This window comes from Suncus etruscus, chromosome X, assembly GCF_024139225.1.
Source record: "Suncus etruscus isolate mSunEtr1 chromosome X, mSunEtr1.pri.cur, whole genome shotgun sequence".
Taxonomy (NCBI): Eukaryota; Metazoa; Chordata; class Mammalia; order Eulipotyphla; family Soricidae; genus Suncus; species Suncus etruscus.
In genome coordinates, this window is record NC_064868.1 from 68619996 (window position 1) to 68639845 (window position 19850).

General features: G+C 36.5%; 1 protein-coding gene across 1 annotated transcript in view; it reads left to right on the plus strand.

Annotated features, from left to right (window-relative positions):
• The window catches only part of DIAPH2 (diaphanous related formin 2), a 370213-nt gene that overhangs the window by 258826 nt on the left and 91537 nt on the right, over positions 1-19850 (plus strand). Inside the window, exon 22 of the mRNA XM_049766649.1 lies at positions 10838-10967. Coding sequence (XP_049622606.1) covers positions 10838-10967 — 130 coding nt within the window. The remainder of the gene's footprint in view (positions 1-10837; positions 10968-19850) is intronic.

Here is a 19850-nt window from a genome sequence, read left to right on the forward strand (position 1 = left end):
TTCCTGATTCAAATTGCCTTTGGATTGGAAAGTTTAGTCCTTTGACATTTAAGGAAACTATTGATAGAAATGGTTGTTGTGACATTATAATTTATAGGTTTGTTATTGTTGCATTAAATAATTAGCGATGATGCTGGATAGAGTGGATGGATGGAGGGATTTTTCTCTGCCATCCCAGGCCACATGGTTCCACAATCCCTATTCAGTTGGTGGGTCCCAGGTTTAGGTGAACGGCGGAATCAGACTCATCCAGAGACAGGCATCAGGAAGCATCCACTTTATTCATGCCCTATCCACCACATGTGTAGCCTATATCATAACCTTTTAAGCATTCAGCCATTCTTAGCTAGCCCTGCATCTTAACTCCTGTCAGCCATCTTCCCTTTGACCTCCATGCTGGCAAAGGACCAAAAAGCCAAAAAGCACCCTCATCCCCTCTGGTCAAAACCTTATCTACCCTTTCCAAGACCCCTCCCAGGAATGGGCGAGGTCTTGCAGGTAAGGTCAAGTTACCTAGGAAGAATGGGTGGGGGATGAGTCTTCATCTCCACCTTCTCTGAAATATAAAAGAACCTTTTGTAATCCTGTCTCCACCTTTAGCCAAAGGCGGGTTAATATTTCCATAGCAACAACATAATAAAGTGAAAATTAACATACCAGCCCTTTTCTAAAACATAACATTTAGGCAAAATATACTATACACCTGTATCTTAAAATTTTCTTAATGTTTTTCTACCAAGCACTATTCCGGAACTTTCATGTTCCTATACTTTTAAACTATATTGGGGGAACTTTCTGTTCCTATTAACCTTCTGTACACACAAGTACTACAGCATAAATGCTTAACATACATTTTAAAAACAGGCTAAGTACATTAAAATACACACAGTAATACATTTTGCAATTGAAAATATTAACTATGGAAAACAACAAAACACATTTAAATTATAAAGAAAATGACTTACAAGACAGAGATGCAAGCGGTTAGAAATCAGATCTTTAAATGGGCTAAACTGTTATTACTCCTTTTTTTAAACCACTAACTAAAACTTATCCCATCACCAACTATGAGTAAAATATATGACTACCCACTTAGTCCCTACACCTAAAACCATAAGTCCAGATGCTGGTTTGTCCCACGCTGATTTCACCACGTGGCTTCTTTAAACATTCTGCAGGCCGGTTTGCTTTGTGATCTGGAGGGTGGATTCCAGGCTTGCTGCTTTTCCATAGCAGAGCAGAGCCAAGCTGCAGGTGTTGCCATTTCTGGGCTGATTAGGAGTTTTCCGCTGCTTCTTTGCTGCAGGACGGGCACTGTTGGCTGATCACCGCTGCCTTTTCTCCCCTTCGGGTGCACTTTGGAAGCAGGTTCTGCTGCCACAGCCGCTGCAGCTTCTCGGCCACAGCTTTACAGGGCAATTTTGGATGTTCAGAGTTTAAAGTGATTTAAACTAAAAGTCCAGTCCGAAATTTCCAAAGTCGAAATCCAAATTCAAGCCAAAGTTTGTTCTTAGAAAATCAGTCCACTTTCTGGGGTCAGCGAGGTGGCGCTAGAGGTAAGGTGTCTGCCTTGCAAGCGCTAGCCAATGAAAGGATCACGGTTCGATCCCCCAGTGTCCCATATGGTCCCCCCAAGCCAGGGGCAATTTCTGAGCACTTAGCCAGGAGTAACCCCTGAGCATCTAACGGGTGTGGCCCGAAAAACAAAAAAACAAAAACAAAAACAAAAAACAAAAAAAGAAAATCAGTGCACTTTCAATAGTCTTTTTTCTCCTCCATTTCCAATCTAGGCTTTTAATCAGTCTTTGAGGAGGCCGAGGTTTTAGGAAAAAGGATTTTAGGCAACAAAGTTTCAGTCCTAAGTCTTGAATGGGATTGATACAATTTTTCAACTCCCCTGTTTTACTGATATTTTTGCCCCTAGAAGTGGTCGTGGCCATCTTTGAACATGACTTCACGTGGCCAAACACTTTGGGCTGACTCCATCTGAAAAGAGCCAAAATCAAACGGAAGAGCAGAAATCTCACCATATTCGCTGTTTTCTTGGGTCCAGGTTTCAGGTCAGAGTTCTGAGCGCCAGGAAATGGGCGGGGTCCTGTAGGTAAGGTCAAGTTACCTAGGAAGAATGGGTGGGGGATGAGGCTTCATTGTCAGGATAAGAAAAGGTTCTTTTATATTTCAGAGAAGGGGGAGATGAAGACTCATCCCCAACCCATCCTTCCTAGGTAACTTGACCTTACCTGCAAGACCCCGCCCATTTCCTGGCAGGGGTCTTGGAAAGGGTAGATAAGGTTTTGACCAGAGGGGATGAGGGCGCTTTTTGGCTTTTGGTCTTTTGCCAGCATGGAGGTCAAAGGGAAGATGGCTGACAGGAGTTAAGATGTAGGGCTAGCTAAGAATGGCTGAATGCTTAAAAGGTTATGATATAGGCCACACATGTGGTGGATAGGGCATGAATAAAGTGGATGCTTCCTGATGCCTGTCTCTGGATGAGTCTGATTCCGCCATTCACCTAAACCTGGGACCCACCAACTGAATGGGGATTGCGGAGCCATGTGGCCTGGGATGGCAGAGAAAAATCCCTCCATCCATCCACTCTATCCAGCATCATCACTAATTATTTAATGCAACAGTTATTGTTACCATTGGGCATTTGATATAATTGATCTTTATGTAGTACATATGAGTGTAAGTTATTTTTTTTCTTTTCTTTTCTCTTTTTTTTTTTCAGGGGGGAGGTTGCTCCTGTCTAGTGCTCTGAAATTGCCCTGGCAGGCTCAGGGGACCATATGGAATAATGTGGATTAAACCCCTGTCAGCCACATACAACGCAAAAGGCACCTGCTGTGCTATTACTTCAGCCCTTATAATGGCTATTGTTAAGTAAGAAAACAGAGATGTTGAATGTGCAAATCTCTTTTTGTAGCACATGGAAGTGAACATTTAACTTAAAAAAATATTTCCATTCAGGATATTTTACTGCCAGTTTAGCTCTTATAGCATTTTCAAGGGTGCATGGGAAAAAGAGCATTAAAATAGGATCTCTGACTTTAAAATAACCCTCATTGACTGGAGGGCCCTACTATGTTGAGATGCTTATATTGAAGTTACCTGGCAAAAGAAAGCAAAATTAGTCGTGAGATAGAGAAGTCTTCAAATAGGAGATGGTATGTAGTTAACTAGTCTTTTATTATGAAGGTAGATGAGAAAGATAAGGTGGAAACTAGGTAAGACTAGAGATGTTAATAGACAAAAATATGTGATAAATGAGTTACTACTAGTTTATAAAAGAGATACATTACAAAGTGGTAGTAAACATAATAGAAATTTAGGCAAATCCCATGTTGTGAAAACTTAGTACACAAAATCAAAGTTTGATTGATTTTTGTAGTAGATGAGGGAAATCTATCAAGTAGGAAACTTAGTTGAATTATAGTTATCTTGATAAAAAACAAACACCACAAAGAATAATAGAGAAGTTATGGGAATGGACATAATTTGTTTTAAAAAACAGGACATAGGAGAAGGAAATATAACTGAAATGATACAAAGGATAATGATCAGTTATGTTCGATTTTCACCGAGTACAAAGCAAGAAAACATAAGCTTAAATCTCAGCAGAAGGGAAATTATCTACAGAAAGGTTCCTTCCAAGAAAAATCATGTGCAATTATCATAGAAGATGTTTATGTGTTGATTATTTTTGCTCAAAATACCTGGCTTCAAAACCAGAGTAACTTCTGAAGATCTTTGGCTTGAATCAGTGTATGTGAAATTTAAAAATACTTTACAATGAAGTTAGTCAGATATTTTGCTGTTTGCCTAAACTAAAGTATTAGAAATGTGTTTATTATATCAAACATAAATATTATATTTCATAATATAATTTAGGTAGTTTGAGCATCATTATTCAGGCATAATACAATTCAGGTAGTTCAAAGTCTAGAGCATGAGTTTTACATTCAATAGACCAGAATTTGATCCCAGAAACTGCCTGTTCCCTAGGAATCATCTTTGAGTACAGCTCTTGTTCATCTGCACAAATATATAATATTCATATTTATTAGAAGAAAACAGAAATAGCCATAATAAGTGATATAAGCTGGTATTATTGTGTTAGTTTTATATTTATATGCCATGTCAGAAAGTTTTTAAGTTTTAGATAGTTATAATTATTTCTGATTATAATTATTAATTATCATTTATTGGCCAGGTGATTTCAGTAAAATAATACATGGCTTATAAACTGATGACAGTTTTTCAATGAGAATATTCATTTATTTTAACATATTTACAACAAATAATTTAAATAGTAAAAATGCTTGTAGGTCCAAGCATTTCGATTTCTAAAATGACTTGGAGAGTTATTTTATTTGAAAATATGTTCAAGACAGGATCTAAAGAGTCAGTATTGTATTTATAAGTTTGTATCTTATATAAATCTCATTCTGTTGTCAAACTGGTTGTGAGAGTTAAGGGGGATAACAGGAAGGGAAGCAAAGATATACTTTAATTCTAGATGAAGCCGACCTTGAAATGGTTAACAATATATCCACTAATCCATTTGGAAAATCTTCAGATATATTTTAGAATGGTTGATATTAATATAAAATAAACACATTTTAATAAATCAGATTACAGATGGAAATAAATTTTATTTTATAATGATGAAATATATTTAATATTGCAATGCTCTGATTTAGTTTTTTCCTATTTTTTGTGCCCCCATGTGACTGTAAATATTATCATTATTAAAAAAAACCTTAACCTGCAAAACAAAAATATATAAAATAATTTGAGCTGATTTTTTAATCAGAGGTGATGTCTGGATGAATGGTTACAATGAGCACGTTTTGCAATGCATAGCTTTTCGAAGCGGGGTTTGAGGCAGGACACAGCAACTCTCAGCTCCAGAGACATACAGAGACATAAACACAGGGCTTAGCTTGTTATGACAGTGTTTGCCGAGGTAAAACGCGCCCGCATTTACGGAGGGGGGAGTACCCCAGTATTTGAGAAGCACTGCTTTAAGTAAAGTTTTAATTCTAAATATACACATGTATTCTCATCTATAACTTTCTGATTTTGACCAAGATACTAAGATTTTATTAACCTAGAACATTATGTCTTATTTATCTTTTTAAAATGAAACATGAACAGTAATAAATATCTCAAAGAATTGAGTAAAAATGTCTCAAAAGATGGATTTAATTTTATAAAATCTCTTCTATTAAACAAGATATTTAAAGGAAAAATATTTTAGAAAATTAGACACTTGCAGGTATTTAAGAGAAGTTCTTTTTTTTTATTTTTTCTTTGTAATGGGGCCATACTGGGCAACATTAAGGAGTTACTTCTGACTCTATATTCAGAAATTACTCCTGGTGGTGTTTATGAGACCCTCTGGAATGCTGAAGATGGAACATGGGTTGTCTGTGTGCAAGATTTTTATCTTACTGTCTGGGCCAAGCACAACACCAACAAGAAGGGTTTTGGAACTGGGTTGAAAAGGGGAAAGAGAGGCAGGTAAGTCAAAGGCTATAAAGCCAATGCCCTAGGCTGAGAAAGGGAGAGAGAGAGAGGGCTAAGGTTTGGACCAAGCAAGGGGTCAGTCAGGGAGAGGACCATAAAAAGGGAAGGAAGAGCATGAGAGGCAGAAAAGGCATCAGATGCCCAGGATACAAGAGCCACCCACTGAATGGGAGAAACTGTTCACCCAATACCCATAAGATAAGGGGCTAATATCCAAAATATACAAGGCACTGACAGAACTTTACAAGAAAAAACATCTAATCCCATCAAAAAATGGAGAGAAGAAATGAACAGACACTTTGATATAGAAGAAACACAAATGGCCAAATGGTACATGAAAAAATGCTCCACATCACTAATCATCAGGGAGATGCAAATGAATACAACTATGAGGTACCATCTCACACCACAGAGATTGGCGCACATCACAGAGAATGAGAACAAGCAGTGTTGGCGGGGATGTGGAGAGAAAGGAACTCTTTTTCACTGCTGGTGGGAATGCTGTCCAGTCCAACCTTTATGGAAAGTGATATGGAGATTCCTCCAAAAGCTGAAAATTGAGCTCCCATATGATTCAGCTGTACCACTTAGGGACATACCCTACGAAGACAAAAATACAATACAAAAATCCCTTCCTCACACCTATATTCATTGCAGTATATTTACAATAGCCAGACTCTGGAAACAACGAAGCTGCCCTTCAACAGATGATTGGCTAAAGAAACTGTGATTCATATACACAATGGATTATTATGCAGCAGTCAGGAGAAATGAAGTAATGAAAATGTCCTATACATGGATGTACATGGAATCTCTTATGCTGAGTGAAATAAGTCAGAGGGAGAGAGATAGACGCAGAATAGTCTCACTCATCTATGGGTTTTAAGCAAAATAAAAGACGTTTTTGCAATAATCATCAGAGACAAAGAGAGGAGGTCTGGAAGATCCAGCTCACTACATGAAGCTCACCACAAAGAGTGGTGAATGCCGTTAGAGAAATAACTACACTGAGAACTATCATAACAATGTGAATGAATGAGGGAAGTGGAAAGCCTGTCTAGAGTACAGGTGGAGGTGGGGTGGGGAGGAGGGAGATTTGGGGCATTGGTGGTGGGAATGTTGCACCAGTGAATTGGGGTGTTATTTACCTGACTGAAACCCAATTACAGTCATATTTGTAATCAAGGTGTTTAAATAAAGATATCAATATAAAAATAAAAAATAAAAAATGCTAAATCAAAGAGATATCAGAATGAATATTTAGAAGGCTGAAATGACCAGCACACCCCAAAAAAGAAAAAGCTACAGAAGTAGGAATTTCAGCACAAAGTATTCCAGGACTTTTGCAACAACCATCCAGCATAACAGTCCTTTGAAGGCAGCAGCCCTCCACTCTAGCCTGGGTCTTATATAGTAGGCAGGAAACTGCTCCTAAACAACAGTTACAAGGGTCCTCTAATAACTAAATCTCTTATCCTTTAAGGGGCAGACATTTCTGATTGCGGACCAGGGCCATCAGAATCTGTGTCATCTATCTCTCCAGCCCAGTAGTTCAAGTTTTAAATCATCCATAAACTAGGCATATGAGTACAAAGGTCATGTTCTATTCTATTCGAGGAATTTTACAATTTATTTATTTATTTGGAGGGGGTGGGCCCCATCTGGTGATGCTCAAGGGTTACTCCTAGCTATATGCTCAGAAATCGCCTCTAACTTGGAACCTATTTGGAACTACTGGGGGATCTAACCGCGGTCCATTCTAGGCTAGCAAGCTCAAGACAGACAACCAATGCCCTGCGCCACCACCCTGGACCCGAAATTTTATTTTTGGTTTCTGGGCCACACGAAACATGTTCAGGGATAATGCCTGGTATTTGTCAGGGGATCATATGTGGTGTCATGAATCGAACCTGAGTTCAAAGCATACAAGTCAAGTGCCTTAACCATTGTACTTTCTTCTGATTTTTATTTGTGCATTTTTGACAGGTATTGACCGTGTAGATAAAAATGGAATCAGTGCAATCTATAGTTCACCACAAAGAGTGATGAATGCAGTTAGAAAAATAACTGTACTAACAAGTACCATGACAATGTTAATGAGTGAGAGAAGTAGAATGCCTGTCTCAAATACAGGCAGGGGATGAGGGAGATGGAAGATAGGGGGCACTGGTGATGGGATTGTTGAACTGGTTAAGGGGGGGGTGTTCTTTTTATGACCAAAACCCAACTACAATCATGTTTGTAATCATGGTGGTTAAATAAAGACATTATTAAAAATATATAGAATCAACATATATAGCTTGGTGTCCTGGAATTTTGGTGGGCTTTTATTGTTTGCTATATTTATTTTTCTGTTTGTTTTAATCTTCACATAATTCAAAAATATACATTAATTTGATTTACTTTAGGATTATATAACTTATTTTTGATTTTGTAACAGCCTATTGTTTATAGGATTTAATTTATAAGAAAAATATTCTTGCTATTGGAAAAAGTCAGAAGATTCTAAAAGTTATATTTTTATGAAGTACTAAGTATGCCTCTCCTTAGAAAATTAATCCTCACATTGCTTTTTATCTCAGTGCCAAGCCTCCAGGCACATGACTTTTAAAGAGCTTGTTGCTTTTTGCTCTTAGAGCTTGTCCTTGGATTGTGTTGTTTCATCCATGTGGTACTTATGTATTTAAGAAATCAGCATGATAATTCTATTCATTTGGAATTATAATAATAGCAAAATTCTACAAGGTATAATTTTGATCACTTAAAATATTGAGATCTTACCTCCTGTGGAGATATTTTGCTTTGAGATTAATATTTCATTTTGGTGTTTGTGTCAATGGGACATAAGGAGTTATTGAAAAGCTGTTTTGTAAATTTTCATAATAATATTGATGTACTAAATCTGATGGTTTAATTTTCTTAGTGAATACAACAATAAGGAATAAATTATTTTGTTATTATCTAGATGCCTTCCACCATTTATACATAACTTTTATTGTCATGAATTCCCATTTATTCTAAAAATAGTAATCCTTGAAGCCCAAAACTGCATCAGTATGAACATCAATATATAAACCCATCATCTAAGGATTAGTAGTACTAAAACACCCCAAATAATGACGAAACTTTATTTATGCCATTTTGGTTTGTTTTAAAGTAAATCATTGTTTATATTGACAAGTTAGTCCAGCATGACGATTTACTTTTTAAAAAAGTCTTGCATCTTAATTACTGTGCTTTATTTTAAGATTTTTACATTCTAGGGCTGGAATGATAGCAGAGTGTATAGGACATTAGCACCTGACCTGAATTCCCCAGCATCTTGGATGGTCCTCCGAGCACCAACAGGAATGACTCCTCTTAACAAAATGAGGCCTAACCCCTAAGAACCCTGGGGTGTGACCAAAAACATAAAAGAGAAATTTACATTCTAGCTACACTTAATTTTTTAGTGTCTCTTTTGTACATTACTTTATTTAAAGCACCATGGTTACAGGATTGCTTATAATACAGTTGTTTTTTAATAGAGGCAAAATTGTTCATGAATTTCAGTCACACAATTTACAACACCTTCAGAGGTGAACATTTTCTGCCACCAATGAGACCAAATACACTCCCACCTTCCCCCTTAGCTGCCTCTGAGGCAAACTTTTTTCTTCACTCTCTTTCTCTCTCTCTTCCTTTCTTCTTTTTCCACTTTTATATACTTTGGTTTGAAATGTTTTTACTAAGAGGTATGCCTATGACATTGTCTCCTTTCTGCACCCATGCTTAAATAGATTGTGTTTTTTTTAATTTTGGTTTGTGGGCCACACCTGATAATGCTAAGGAGTTACTCCTGGCTGTATGCTCAAATTGCTCCTGGCTTAGGGGACTATATAGGATGCCAGGGATTGAACTCCAGCTCTGCCCAAGATTGATTATTTCTAAGGATCATAGTCTTACTGGTCCCTTCTCTGCCATAAGTGGAATACCCTGCTATTTGTGGCTAGATTCCTACCATGGAATGGTGATTTTGTTCTCGTTTCCATTGTCTCTGAATGTCATTATCATACTATCATATTTTAATATCTCACAAATAAGTACAATCATACTATATCTTTCTCTTTCTCATTTCACTCAACATAATAAGTTCAAAATGGCTCTTTTGATTCAAAAATCCTCCCACTTCTACCACTGTTGATCACTGGTACTGTCTGTCTCATGGCTACACTCTTCTCTGGATACAATAATCTAAATTCAAAATAGCCCTTTCATTTTCTATTGACTCTTACAAGGAAACAAATATAATATGTGAAAAGAAAAATATAATATATAAACAGGCAAATAAACAATTTCATAATATCCTGATTGTGCTGTCAGATTCTGTTTAACAATAAAAATAAAACGTTTTAAGTTAAGAGGTCAGAGAGATAGCACAGCGCTGGACGTTTGCCTTGCATGAATCCGACCCAGGATGGATGGTGGTTCAAATCCTGGCATCCCCATGCCTCCCGGGAGCGAATTCTGACTTTCTGACTGCAGAGCCAGAAGTAACCCCCAAGCGTCCCCTGGCGTGACCCAAAAACCAAAACCCAAAAAAAAAAGTTATAAGTTAAGTGGCAGAGATATCATAGATTTGGGAATATCCCTTAACCACTGTCAAGTGTATTTTATGTCCCCCATATAAAGCAATGCAAATAAAAATTCAGAGGTTTCAGTTATTCTTTATGATACCCATGCAAATAATGCTTGATAAAATGTGATCAACCATTTTAATAATATTTGCATCAATTGTGGCCAGAAAAATAAAGCAGAAAATGCCAATAACATAACATTTTATCATTGCCTGTTATTAACAATCTTGAAGTGAGTGGTCTTATAAAAAATATTTTGTTTTGTCATAATGATTTAAATATTTTACAAGTAAATCCTTTTTTTTACTTTTGTGGGTTTTCTCACTTTCAGAATATTTTATTTGTAAGTTCATAATGTTACTAATAAAACTCCTTTGAAAATCACCTCTTTGTGTTTCCATGAGTTATAGTAAATTGATATGGCCAGAGCAATAGTACATCATGTCACTTGCCTCTCCCCAGACCAACACAGGCTCCATCTATGTTATCCTATATGATCCCGACAGTGCACTAAGAATAATCCGTGAGCACCAAATCAGGATTAAGCCCAAATTCAGCCAAGTGTGGCCCACAACCAAAAACAAATGAATTTTAACAAGAGTTATTGTAAATAGAATTTACTTATGTCAGTTGTTTTAGAAAAAAATCTGTCAATTTTAAAGATACTCAAAAATTCTGTTTTCTTACAGATTAGAGATACTAAATCAGCAGATCAAAAAACGACGCTCTTGCATTTTATTGCTGAAATTTGTGAAGAAAAATATCATGATATTCTGAAGTTTCCTGAAGAACTTGAACATGTAGAAAGTGCAAGTAAAGGTAATGATTTGTGGTTGCTTTTAAACAATCACGTTGTATAAGTATTTTTAAGAATTGTTTAAGTATCTGCTTAAGGATTGTTTAAAGTATTGTTTACGAAAACAATGAGAACGACCAATGACAGAATGCATTGGAATAAGTATAGAATCATTTATTAAATGGAGAAATAAAGTGACTGTCTCAGATATTTGGTATAGTAATAAGGAGTCTGCTCTTGGTGCTACCTCTAGATAGCAGGACGTTATTGAATGACTAGAACAGACCCATTGGACATAAGTGCAGAATGTTACAAAGTAAACAAAATATGTTTAAGAGCTTTAATTTATGTAATTAAATTTGTGATTTATATTACCTATATTTTTATTTTGGGGTCACACCCGGCAACGCTCAGGGGTTATTTCTGGCTCTTCGCTCAGAAATCTCTCCTGGCTGGCACTGGGGACCATATGGGATGCTGGGATTCGAACCACCGTCCATCCTGGATTGGCTGTATGCAAGGCAAATGCCCTACTGCTGTGCTATCTCTCCAGACCCTTATGTTACCTAAAATATCTTAAAAGATATTGAGAAGTAAAAAAAAAAGAAAATAGTTGAGTGTAGTGTACCTGAGACCCACCCATTTCTGGGAGGGGTCTTGGGAACTGAATATTAATGTAACCTTACCTGCAAGACCCTCCCATTCCTGGGAGGGGTCTTGGAAAAGTTAGATAAGGCTGGGACCTAGGGAATTCGGGCCTTTTGGCCATTTCCTTTGGCCCTCAAGATGGCTGAAGTGAGTTAAGACGCAGGGCTAGCCAAGAATGGCTGAATGCTTGAAAGGTTATGAGTAGGCCACACACATGTGGTGGATAGGGCATGAATAAAGTTGTTGCTTCCTAACGCCTGCCTGTGAGTGAGTGATTACGCCGATTACCTGGGCCTGGAACCCGCTGGCTAACTGGGGATGCGGAGCCACGTGGTCTGGGATGGCAGAAAGAAATCCATCGCCATCCACTGCCATCCAGCCCCATCCTTAATTATGTAATGCAAGAGTTGAGTAAAGGAAACAATTTTTGACATGAGAGTATATATGTGGAGAAGTACATTCTCCCTTGAATAGCTTGTCATAAATCATATTTTTAAAATTGCACTGTTTTACTTCATTTTTCAGTAACTATTAGTCCATTCAGTGAGGACTCAAGAATATATTTCCCAAGGTATTATAAATCATATAAACATATTACAATCCTCTGAAAGATAAACAGGCGTAATCTATAAAATAGAAAAATAAGGTAAGGTGCTTGCTGTGCAATTGGATGGCCTAGGTTTGATCCCTGGCATTCTAAAAGGTTTCACGATCCCATTAAGAGTGACTTTTTTATTTTTGGCCCACACCGGGTGACACTCAGGGATTACTCCTAGCTATGCAATCAGAAATCGCTCCCAGCTTGGGGGACTATATGAAACACTGTGGGTTTGAACCACAGGCTGTCCTGGTTTAGTTGCATGCAAGGCAAATGCCCTACAGATGCGCAATCGCTCCGACCACAAGAGTGACTTTTGAGTGCAATGCCAGACATAACCCCTGAGCTCTGGTGAGTGTGGCCCCTAAACACACCAAAGTCAACCATAGGAGGAAAAATATTCTTGTAATATTGTTGATGCTCAAATCTTCTGGTCAAATATTATCAGTCAGCTCCTTACTATATGACTGAAATTTAACAGAATTCATTTAATTTTATGGCCAAAGGAAAAATAATAATACTTTTTATTCCTTTTCTTATAATATTATGAAAATATTTATTCATTGTATCCCATTTCATCTCTTGCCCTCCAGCAAGCCAGTATAACAGGCCTACTTACAAGTTAGGTTGTTTGGGTCTTTTGATTCCATTGTTGTTGACTTTGGGTTGTATTTTATTTCTGTCTTTATTTTTATCTCCAACAGTGGACCTAAGACCACTTGGCCCCTGGATCCCATCCATTAAATTTGTGTTTCTCCTCATCCATTCAATTTCCTTCTCCTCCCTATTCTTTGGGGCCATGGGTTTTCACAACAACTCCCAGTTAGACCATTGAATTTTATCAAGGTGTTATTCTAAACACCACATATGTTAGATATCTTTCTGTATTTACCCTTCTTTTGGCTTACTTCATTTAACATCATATCCTCCAGTTCCATCCATATTTCTGAAATTTTCATTATTGCATCATTCCTGAGAGCTACGAAGTATTCCATTGTATACAAGTACTGCATCTTCATAATCCACTCATCCATTGCTGGACATCTATATCGATTTCAACTTTTAGCTATTGTACTGAGTGCTGCAATGAATAGCAGAGTGCGTATATCTTTTAGATAAATGTTTTCTGCCCTGGGATATATACCCAAAAGGGGGATTGTTAAGTTGTATGGCAGTTTAATTTTAAGCTTACTGAAAATCCTCCATACTGTTTTCCATATGGGTTGGATCAGGCTGCATTAGGACCACCAACGGTGGAAGAGAATTACTTTTTTATCATATCCCTGCCAACAGAGATTGTTCCCAGTACTTTTATATGTGTCATCCTCGCTGGTAAAATACGATATCTCGTTTCTCTCTAATTTTGACTTCTCTAATAATAAGTGATGATGAGCATTTTTCATTTCTCTGTTGGTATTCCTAAGATAAGTGTCTGTTCGTTTCCTCTCCCTATTTTGATGGGATTTTTAGGTTTTGTGGAGTTAAGCTTTGTAAGTTCTTTGTATATGCTAGATATCAAAATTTTTTTTAAATTTTTATTAAAGAAAATGTATCACATAGTTAACATAACTGATCATAATACATTTGTTTCAAGATAAGAGAAAGCAAAGTTATTGAAAAAATGAAAAGAAAATAGAAAGGAAAACTAAAAATAAAATGGAAGAGTAGAAAAGATAAAGAAGAAAAAACTCAGTAGCAAGTATATTTGTGAAAATTATTTTATCTCCAATAAAGTCATTAATTACAATGGCAGAAGATTTAGTAAGCTCTTATTTTTTAAAGGTAAGAGATAAGTATAAAATGAAAGGGGTGTGTGTGTGGCAATTGTTATTATTTGCAAAGGCAAAGAAAAAATGGGGAAAATATAAAGGAAAAAACCTTTGGACTAAAAAACAGGGAGACCTTACTCAAGAAGTACCCTGGCATAAGACCAACGTCAGGCTACTGGCATACTATGTTGTCTAACCCCACAGTCTTTCTCTGTTTTCCCAGTAAAAGCTCTTCAGAATCACGATTGTGCTGTCAGGTTTCTGTAGTTAGAGATCCTGGTTTCTGTACAGATCCTTTGTTGAAGTCAGGGTGACACACAGCATCTTCTGGTTTCATCTCACCATTAGGTGGCAATGCAGAGAGCCCTACTCTCAAAGCAAGTTGTTCCTATCACAAAGTTGTTAGGGTGTCAGATGAATCCAATCTGGAGTAAGACAGTGCCAGGGCAGCAGGAGAGCCTTCCCTTTTAGAAGTCCAATTCCTGGTGCTGGTGTAGAAAACCATGCTGTTTCCATAGGTGGGAGCAAGGTTCAGGGGTGAATGGTCAATGACCAGTCTTCTGAAACCTAAGCCAAGTCACTATGACCAGTGTTCAGGGTGTAAGATTAAATGGCCATATAAAATTTATGTGTTTTTTATCTCTATTAGATAAGAACTTGTTTGGACACATAAGATTTCCTTTTTTAATGTGCATATGCAAAAAGTAACAATGTCTCATAGTACTACTGGTTCATATAGGGGTAAAAATAACAAGCTAAACAATCCTGATAACCTGGTTCTAACATGAACTCAGAACACTGGAGAAACTTGTCTAATAGATTCCCTACTAAGTAGATCCCATAAATTGGGGAAAACTGCAACTACATAAGAAGATAGACAATAAGGGTTATATCTATTAAGGAAATACATCTAAAGAAATATTCAAATGATATACACATGTTCCATTTAAGTCTTTTGAAATAGTCTGGGGGGATAAAAATCTAGTGCACAGCAAAATAGAGATCAGTGAGAAAGTTAGTTTCTGGTGATTGGCCCAGCCCAATCCTCTTTAGAGTCCTCTCCGACACCCACTTTTCATGCCCCTGGAGTCTGGGAGGAAGTGGAGAGATAGCTGGGAGCCTCCCTGGCCTCCCAGCACCCTCCACTCTAGGGAGAGTGCCTTTGGCCTGGAGTCTTCCCACACCCCATGCCAGCGAGAACTAGCCTTCAGAACAGAAAAGGATTCTGTGTAGAACTGGAAGCTAGAAATCTGCCCACCCCCTCCCTAATCTTGTACCTCCATGTGCTGGGTGGGGGCGGGGATAGACCTGGGGTCTCCTTTAGAATCCTCCCCACCTTTCTGGCTAACTAGGCCAGCACCCAGGCATACACCTGGAGTATGGGAGGAAGTGGGGAGATGGCTGAGCCTCCCTGGCCTCCCAGCAACCCCCAAGCAAGGAATAGGGCCTTTGGCCTGGGTCTCCCCACACCCCATGTCGGCAAGAGCTAGCCTCCAGAACATAAAAGTGGTTTGCTAAGATTTTGTTAAGGATTTACATGTATCATGTTCATTAGTGAGATTGGTTTTAAGTTTTCTTTCTTGGTGGTATCTTTGTCAGCTTTGGGAATGAGTATTCATTGAGTTTAATTTCATGCAGCACATCATATAGCTCACTGGTTCTGTCCTCCATAGCTGTGAAATTGTCTTTTTTACATTAAAGATGAGCCTGCTGCAGATCCCTTTCTTCTTCAAAACTGTGAACTTCTTGGGATGCACTGACTGGTGTGAAAATAGTTCTCAGATCAATTTTGGAAGAGGCACACAACAGTATTTAGGGTTTACTCACAGTTTTGTACTGAAGTATCACTCATGGAATGTTTGGGGGTTCATAAGTGATGCAAATACCTTATCCAATATTATATGTCCCCAAGACCTCTCCTTATGCCGGATACTTTCAGTTTTGTTATTATAGTTTTAAGTACTAACTACCAAAATTTTGTATTAAAATTTGTTTAATCAATATGTAGCTTAAATTTGAGAAATGTTTTGGGAAGAAGAACGTTAAAGATATGTTTGAGTAAATGTTCAGTTTGTTTTTAGTGATAACTCTTTAATCTTACATTGAGGGACTTCAGAGATAGAACAGTGTATAGCATGATGGCCTCATATGTGGCTGAGGTGGGTTCATTACCTAGAACTTCATTTGGTCTCCAAAATCCTCCATGATTAAATAGTCAATAAAATCTTAAAAAATATTAAATATGTAATTTATACATATATGTTGCCATATTTCTATCTGTACTGTTATTTTCATTTTTAGTATTAGTAGTAGTGTAAGTAGTAGTAGTACTAGTAATGATTAAAATTATATATCTTATTTTATGCCTATAGTTATAGTTCTCATTTTTTTTGCTGTGGTTGGCAGTACTAAACCTTATCTAGATGTGATCAGAATCTTGTGGTTGCTCCACATAGTACTCCGGAGACACCTGCATTGTAAGAGCATTTGGGTCTATGGCATGTGATTCATGAGCTCAATTTACTGAGCTACCTACCAAGTCCATTTTTTCATTTTTAAAAAAATTCTATTATCAAAGCCTTAGCAAAAGTACTTTTGAATTAACATCTCCTAAGGAAAACAATAAATCATTATAAAAGATCAAGGAAATTAATTCATTTATACTTAAATATTTTGTTATACTTAAATAATTATTTAGTCTAACTTACCTTGTTAAATTTATTGCTTTATTGATTTCCTTTTTAATCACATTCTAACACTCCAATATTGAGAATGGAATACAAACAGGTATACAAATACAGCCTTATGTAATAAAAGTGAAAATAGAAAAATAATGATTAAATTATTTAATTCAGTTTTATTTAATTTGGTTTTTTTTTAAACTACATTTGGCTATTCTCAGGATTTGCTATTGGCTCTGCTCTCAGTGGTTATTTCTGCCAGACTCAAGGAATATATTGGGTGCCAAATATCTAACTGTGTCAAGGACCTGGAAAGCAGTAATTGCCTTATGTGATGTACTATCTTTCAAACTCCTATAATTAAATGTATTTAGACACTTTATCTTAGTGTGATAATAAAAACGAACTGTTTATTTTTTAACAAAAGAGATATAAACAGGGCCCGGAGAGATAGCACAGCGGCGTTTGCCTTGCAAGCAGCCGATCGAGGACCAAAGGTGGTTGGTTCGAATCCTGGTGTCCCATATGGTCCCCCGTGCCTGCCAGGAGCTATTTCTGAGCAGAAGTAACCCCTGAACATTGCCAGGTGTGGCCCAAAAACCAAAAAAAAAAAAAAAGAACAATAGGTTGATTACTCAATGGCTTAATTTATAAACTCATGTTTAAAGTAAAATCATTTCAATATATAGTCATATTTTTACATTATTAAAATCTATATACTTAGTGCATTAAAGATATTTTGGTAATTTGGGCCACAGTGGTGCTGAGGGTTCACTCCTGAATCTGTTCTCAGGGGTTGCTCCTTGAGTTTTAAAGGACCATATGGGATGCGAATATTGAATTTTGATGGCCTGCTTGCAAGACTAACACCTTACCCACTGTATTATTACTCCAGCCTCCAATTTTCTGCCAAATATATCAATTCAGTACAAAAGTTGTAGACTCAATTTAACAAAGAAAAGTAAACATTTCAATGTGAAAGTAAAATTAAAGTATGAAATATGTTGCATTCATGAAAAAATATACTTTCTGATTACATTTATTCTATATAAAGCTAAGTATCTAAAATTGTGTGACTGGTAATACACACCTATAGTATAAACTTAGAATATCTCCCCCAAAACACTGAAACTCATAGATATTTTAAAAAGATATGCAATTTTATATTAAAACCCTGTGGATGAGAATAAAGAATTAACATAATTGTAATTTCTTTGAGCAGGGTTTGTGCCATACCTGCCAGTTCTCAGAGTTTGCTCCTCACATGTTTTATAAAAGTCAAAGATGATTTCAAGACCATCCTTGTTTGTATACTTGTTTGGAAATTTTATTATACAGAAACCCTTGTTTTCTTTATACTTCCTTCTGAACTTAATTGCTGGTATTGAATCTGAAATTACTGCTAATTTTTCAATTATTTTTTATATTTGAATATTGGATCCTTACTCTATTAAGTATATGAATCTGATCTAAAGCCCAATTATGAGTGACTTGGTAAACCACATTTGTTTTAAGTAAAAAATAAAAGGAAAGTAAAAAATATAATTAACAAAGTTATTTACAGTTAAGTTTTAGGCATATAATATTTCAATGACAATTTTCCTCCAGTACTGTTCAAAGACATTAAGTTTCAATTTTCAATATAGTTGAACTGTACAAACCTTTAACATAAAAGACTCAGTATAGATTTTTATTTGTCAGCTACTTTAAATGATAGTTAATCTTATACAAATAAATTACCAGAAATACAGACTTAACAAAATACCCATTTCTTGTTCAGAAAGATAAGTTTCAACTATCATTGTCATGGTGGACCTTCTCTGCACAAATTGCAGTCCTCATTCTATATGGCAAACTTCCTACCATTGACTGGTCTTCTTGTCCCTCATCAATATTGCTTCTGGATTTTACCAGGCTGCCTTTTCATTTTCTTATATACCACAAACCATCAGTATTAATTATTCTATGTCTATCTCTCTTCCTCTCACTCATTTCACTAAGCATTAAACTCTTCGGCCATCCATGTACAAGCAAACTTCATACTTCATTATACCTTACAGCTGCATAGTATTCCATTGTATATATACTGCATATTTTTTGCACTCTTCTGGTTTTAGGCACCTGGGTTGTTTCCAAAATCTGGTATTGTAAATAGTGCTGCAATGAATATTGGAATACAGTGAATATTTTGGTATTTTTGGTGTGTGTGCATGTGGTCCTAGGGTATATGTTTTAATGTGGTATTGCTGGATCAAAAGGGAGTTCTTTATTTGTTTTTTTGAGAAATATCCATATTGTTTTTCAGAAAGGCTGGGCTAAAAAGATATTCCCATCAGCAGTGAATGAGAGTTTTCCCACATTCAATCCTGCAGTGGTTGTTCTTTGTGATATGTGCCAATCTCTATGGTGTGAGATGCTATCTCATTATCATTTTGATTTGCATCCTCCTAATAAATAGTGATGTATAGCATTTTTCATATAACTTTTGGACATCTGTATTTTTTCTTTGAGGAAATGCTTGTTTTTTATTTTCCCCATTTTTGGATTGGTTAGATTTTTTTCCTGCTAAGTTCCATTAGCACTTGTATATCTTAGATATTAAACCCTTACCAGATGGTTAGTGGGTGAATAGTTTCCCTCATTCTGTGTGTAGCCTTTGTATCCTAGTTACGGTTTCTCTTGAAGTGATGAAGCTTCCTAGTTTTATGTAATCCTATTTGTCAACTTTTCCTTCCACATTCTTAGACCATAGTGTTTCATATTTGAAGATACTTTTAGTTTCAGTGTCATGGAATGTTTTGCCTATGTTGTCCTCTATGTACCTTATGGTTACAGGACTGATGTCAAGGTCTTCATTCCATTTTGATTTGTATTTTTTATTTTATGAAGATAACAAAAAGTAAAAGGACAAGGTGAAGCTACAGTGGGAAGATGATCACCCATAAACAGAATTCTCAGAAGAAATCCCCTTGATGACACCTTAATTTTGAACTTTCAGCCAAAAAACATTAAGAAAAATAAAACACAACACTTGCACAATTACTTTGTCCCTCAAGTCCCCAGATTGTAGTACATTATAACATTTTTAGCAGTATACAGAGCAGTCTAAAGCCACAAAATTTATATAACTCCTTTAACATTGAAAGCATAGTATTTTTACAGTTCCATGCACATGCATATTAATTTAAGTTAACCTCAAAAGTTTAAGTG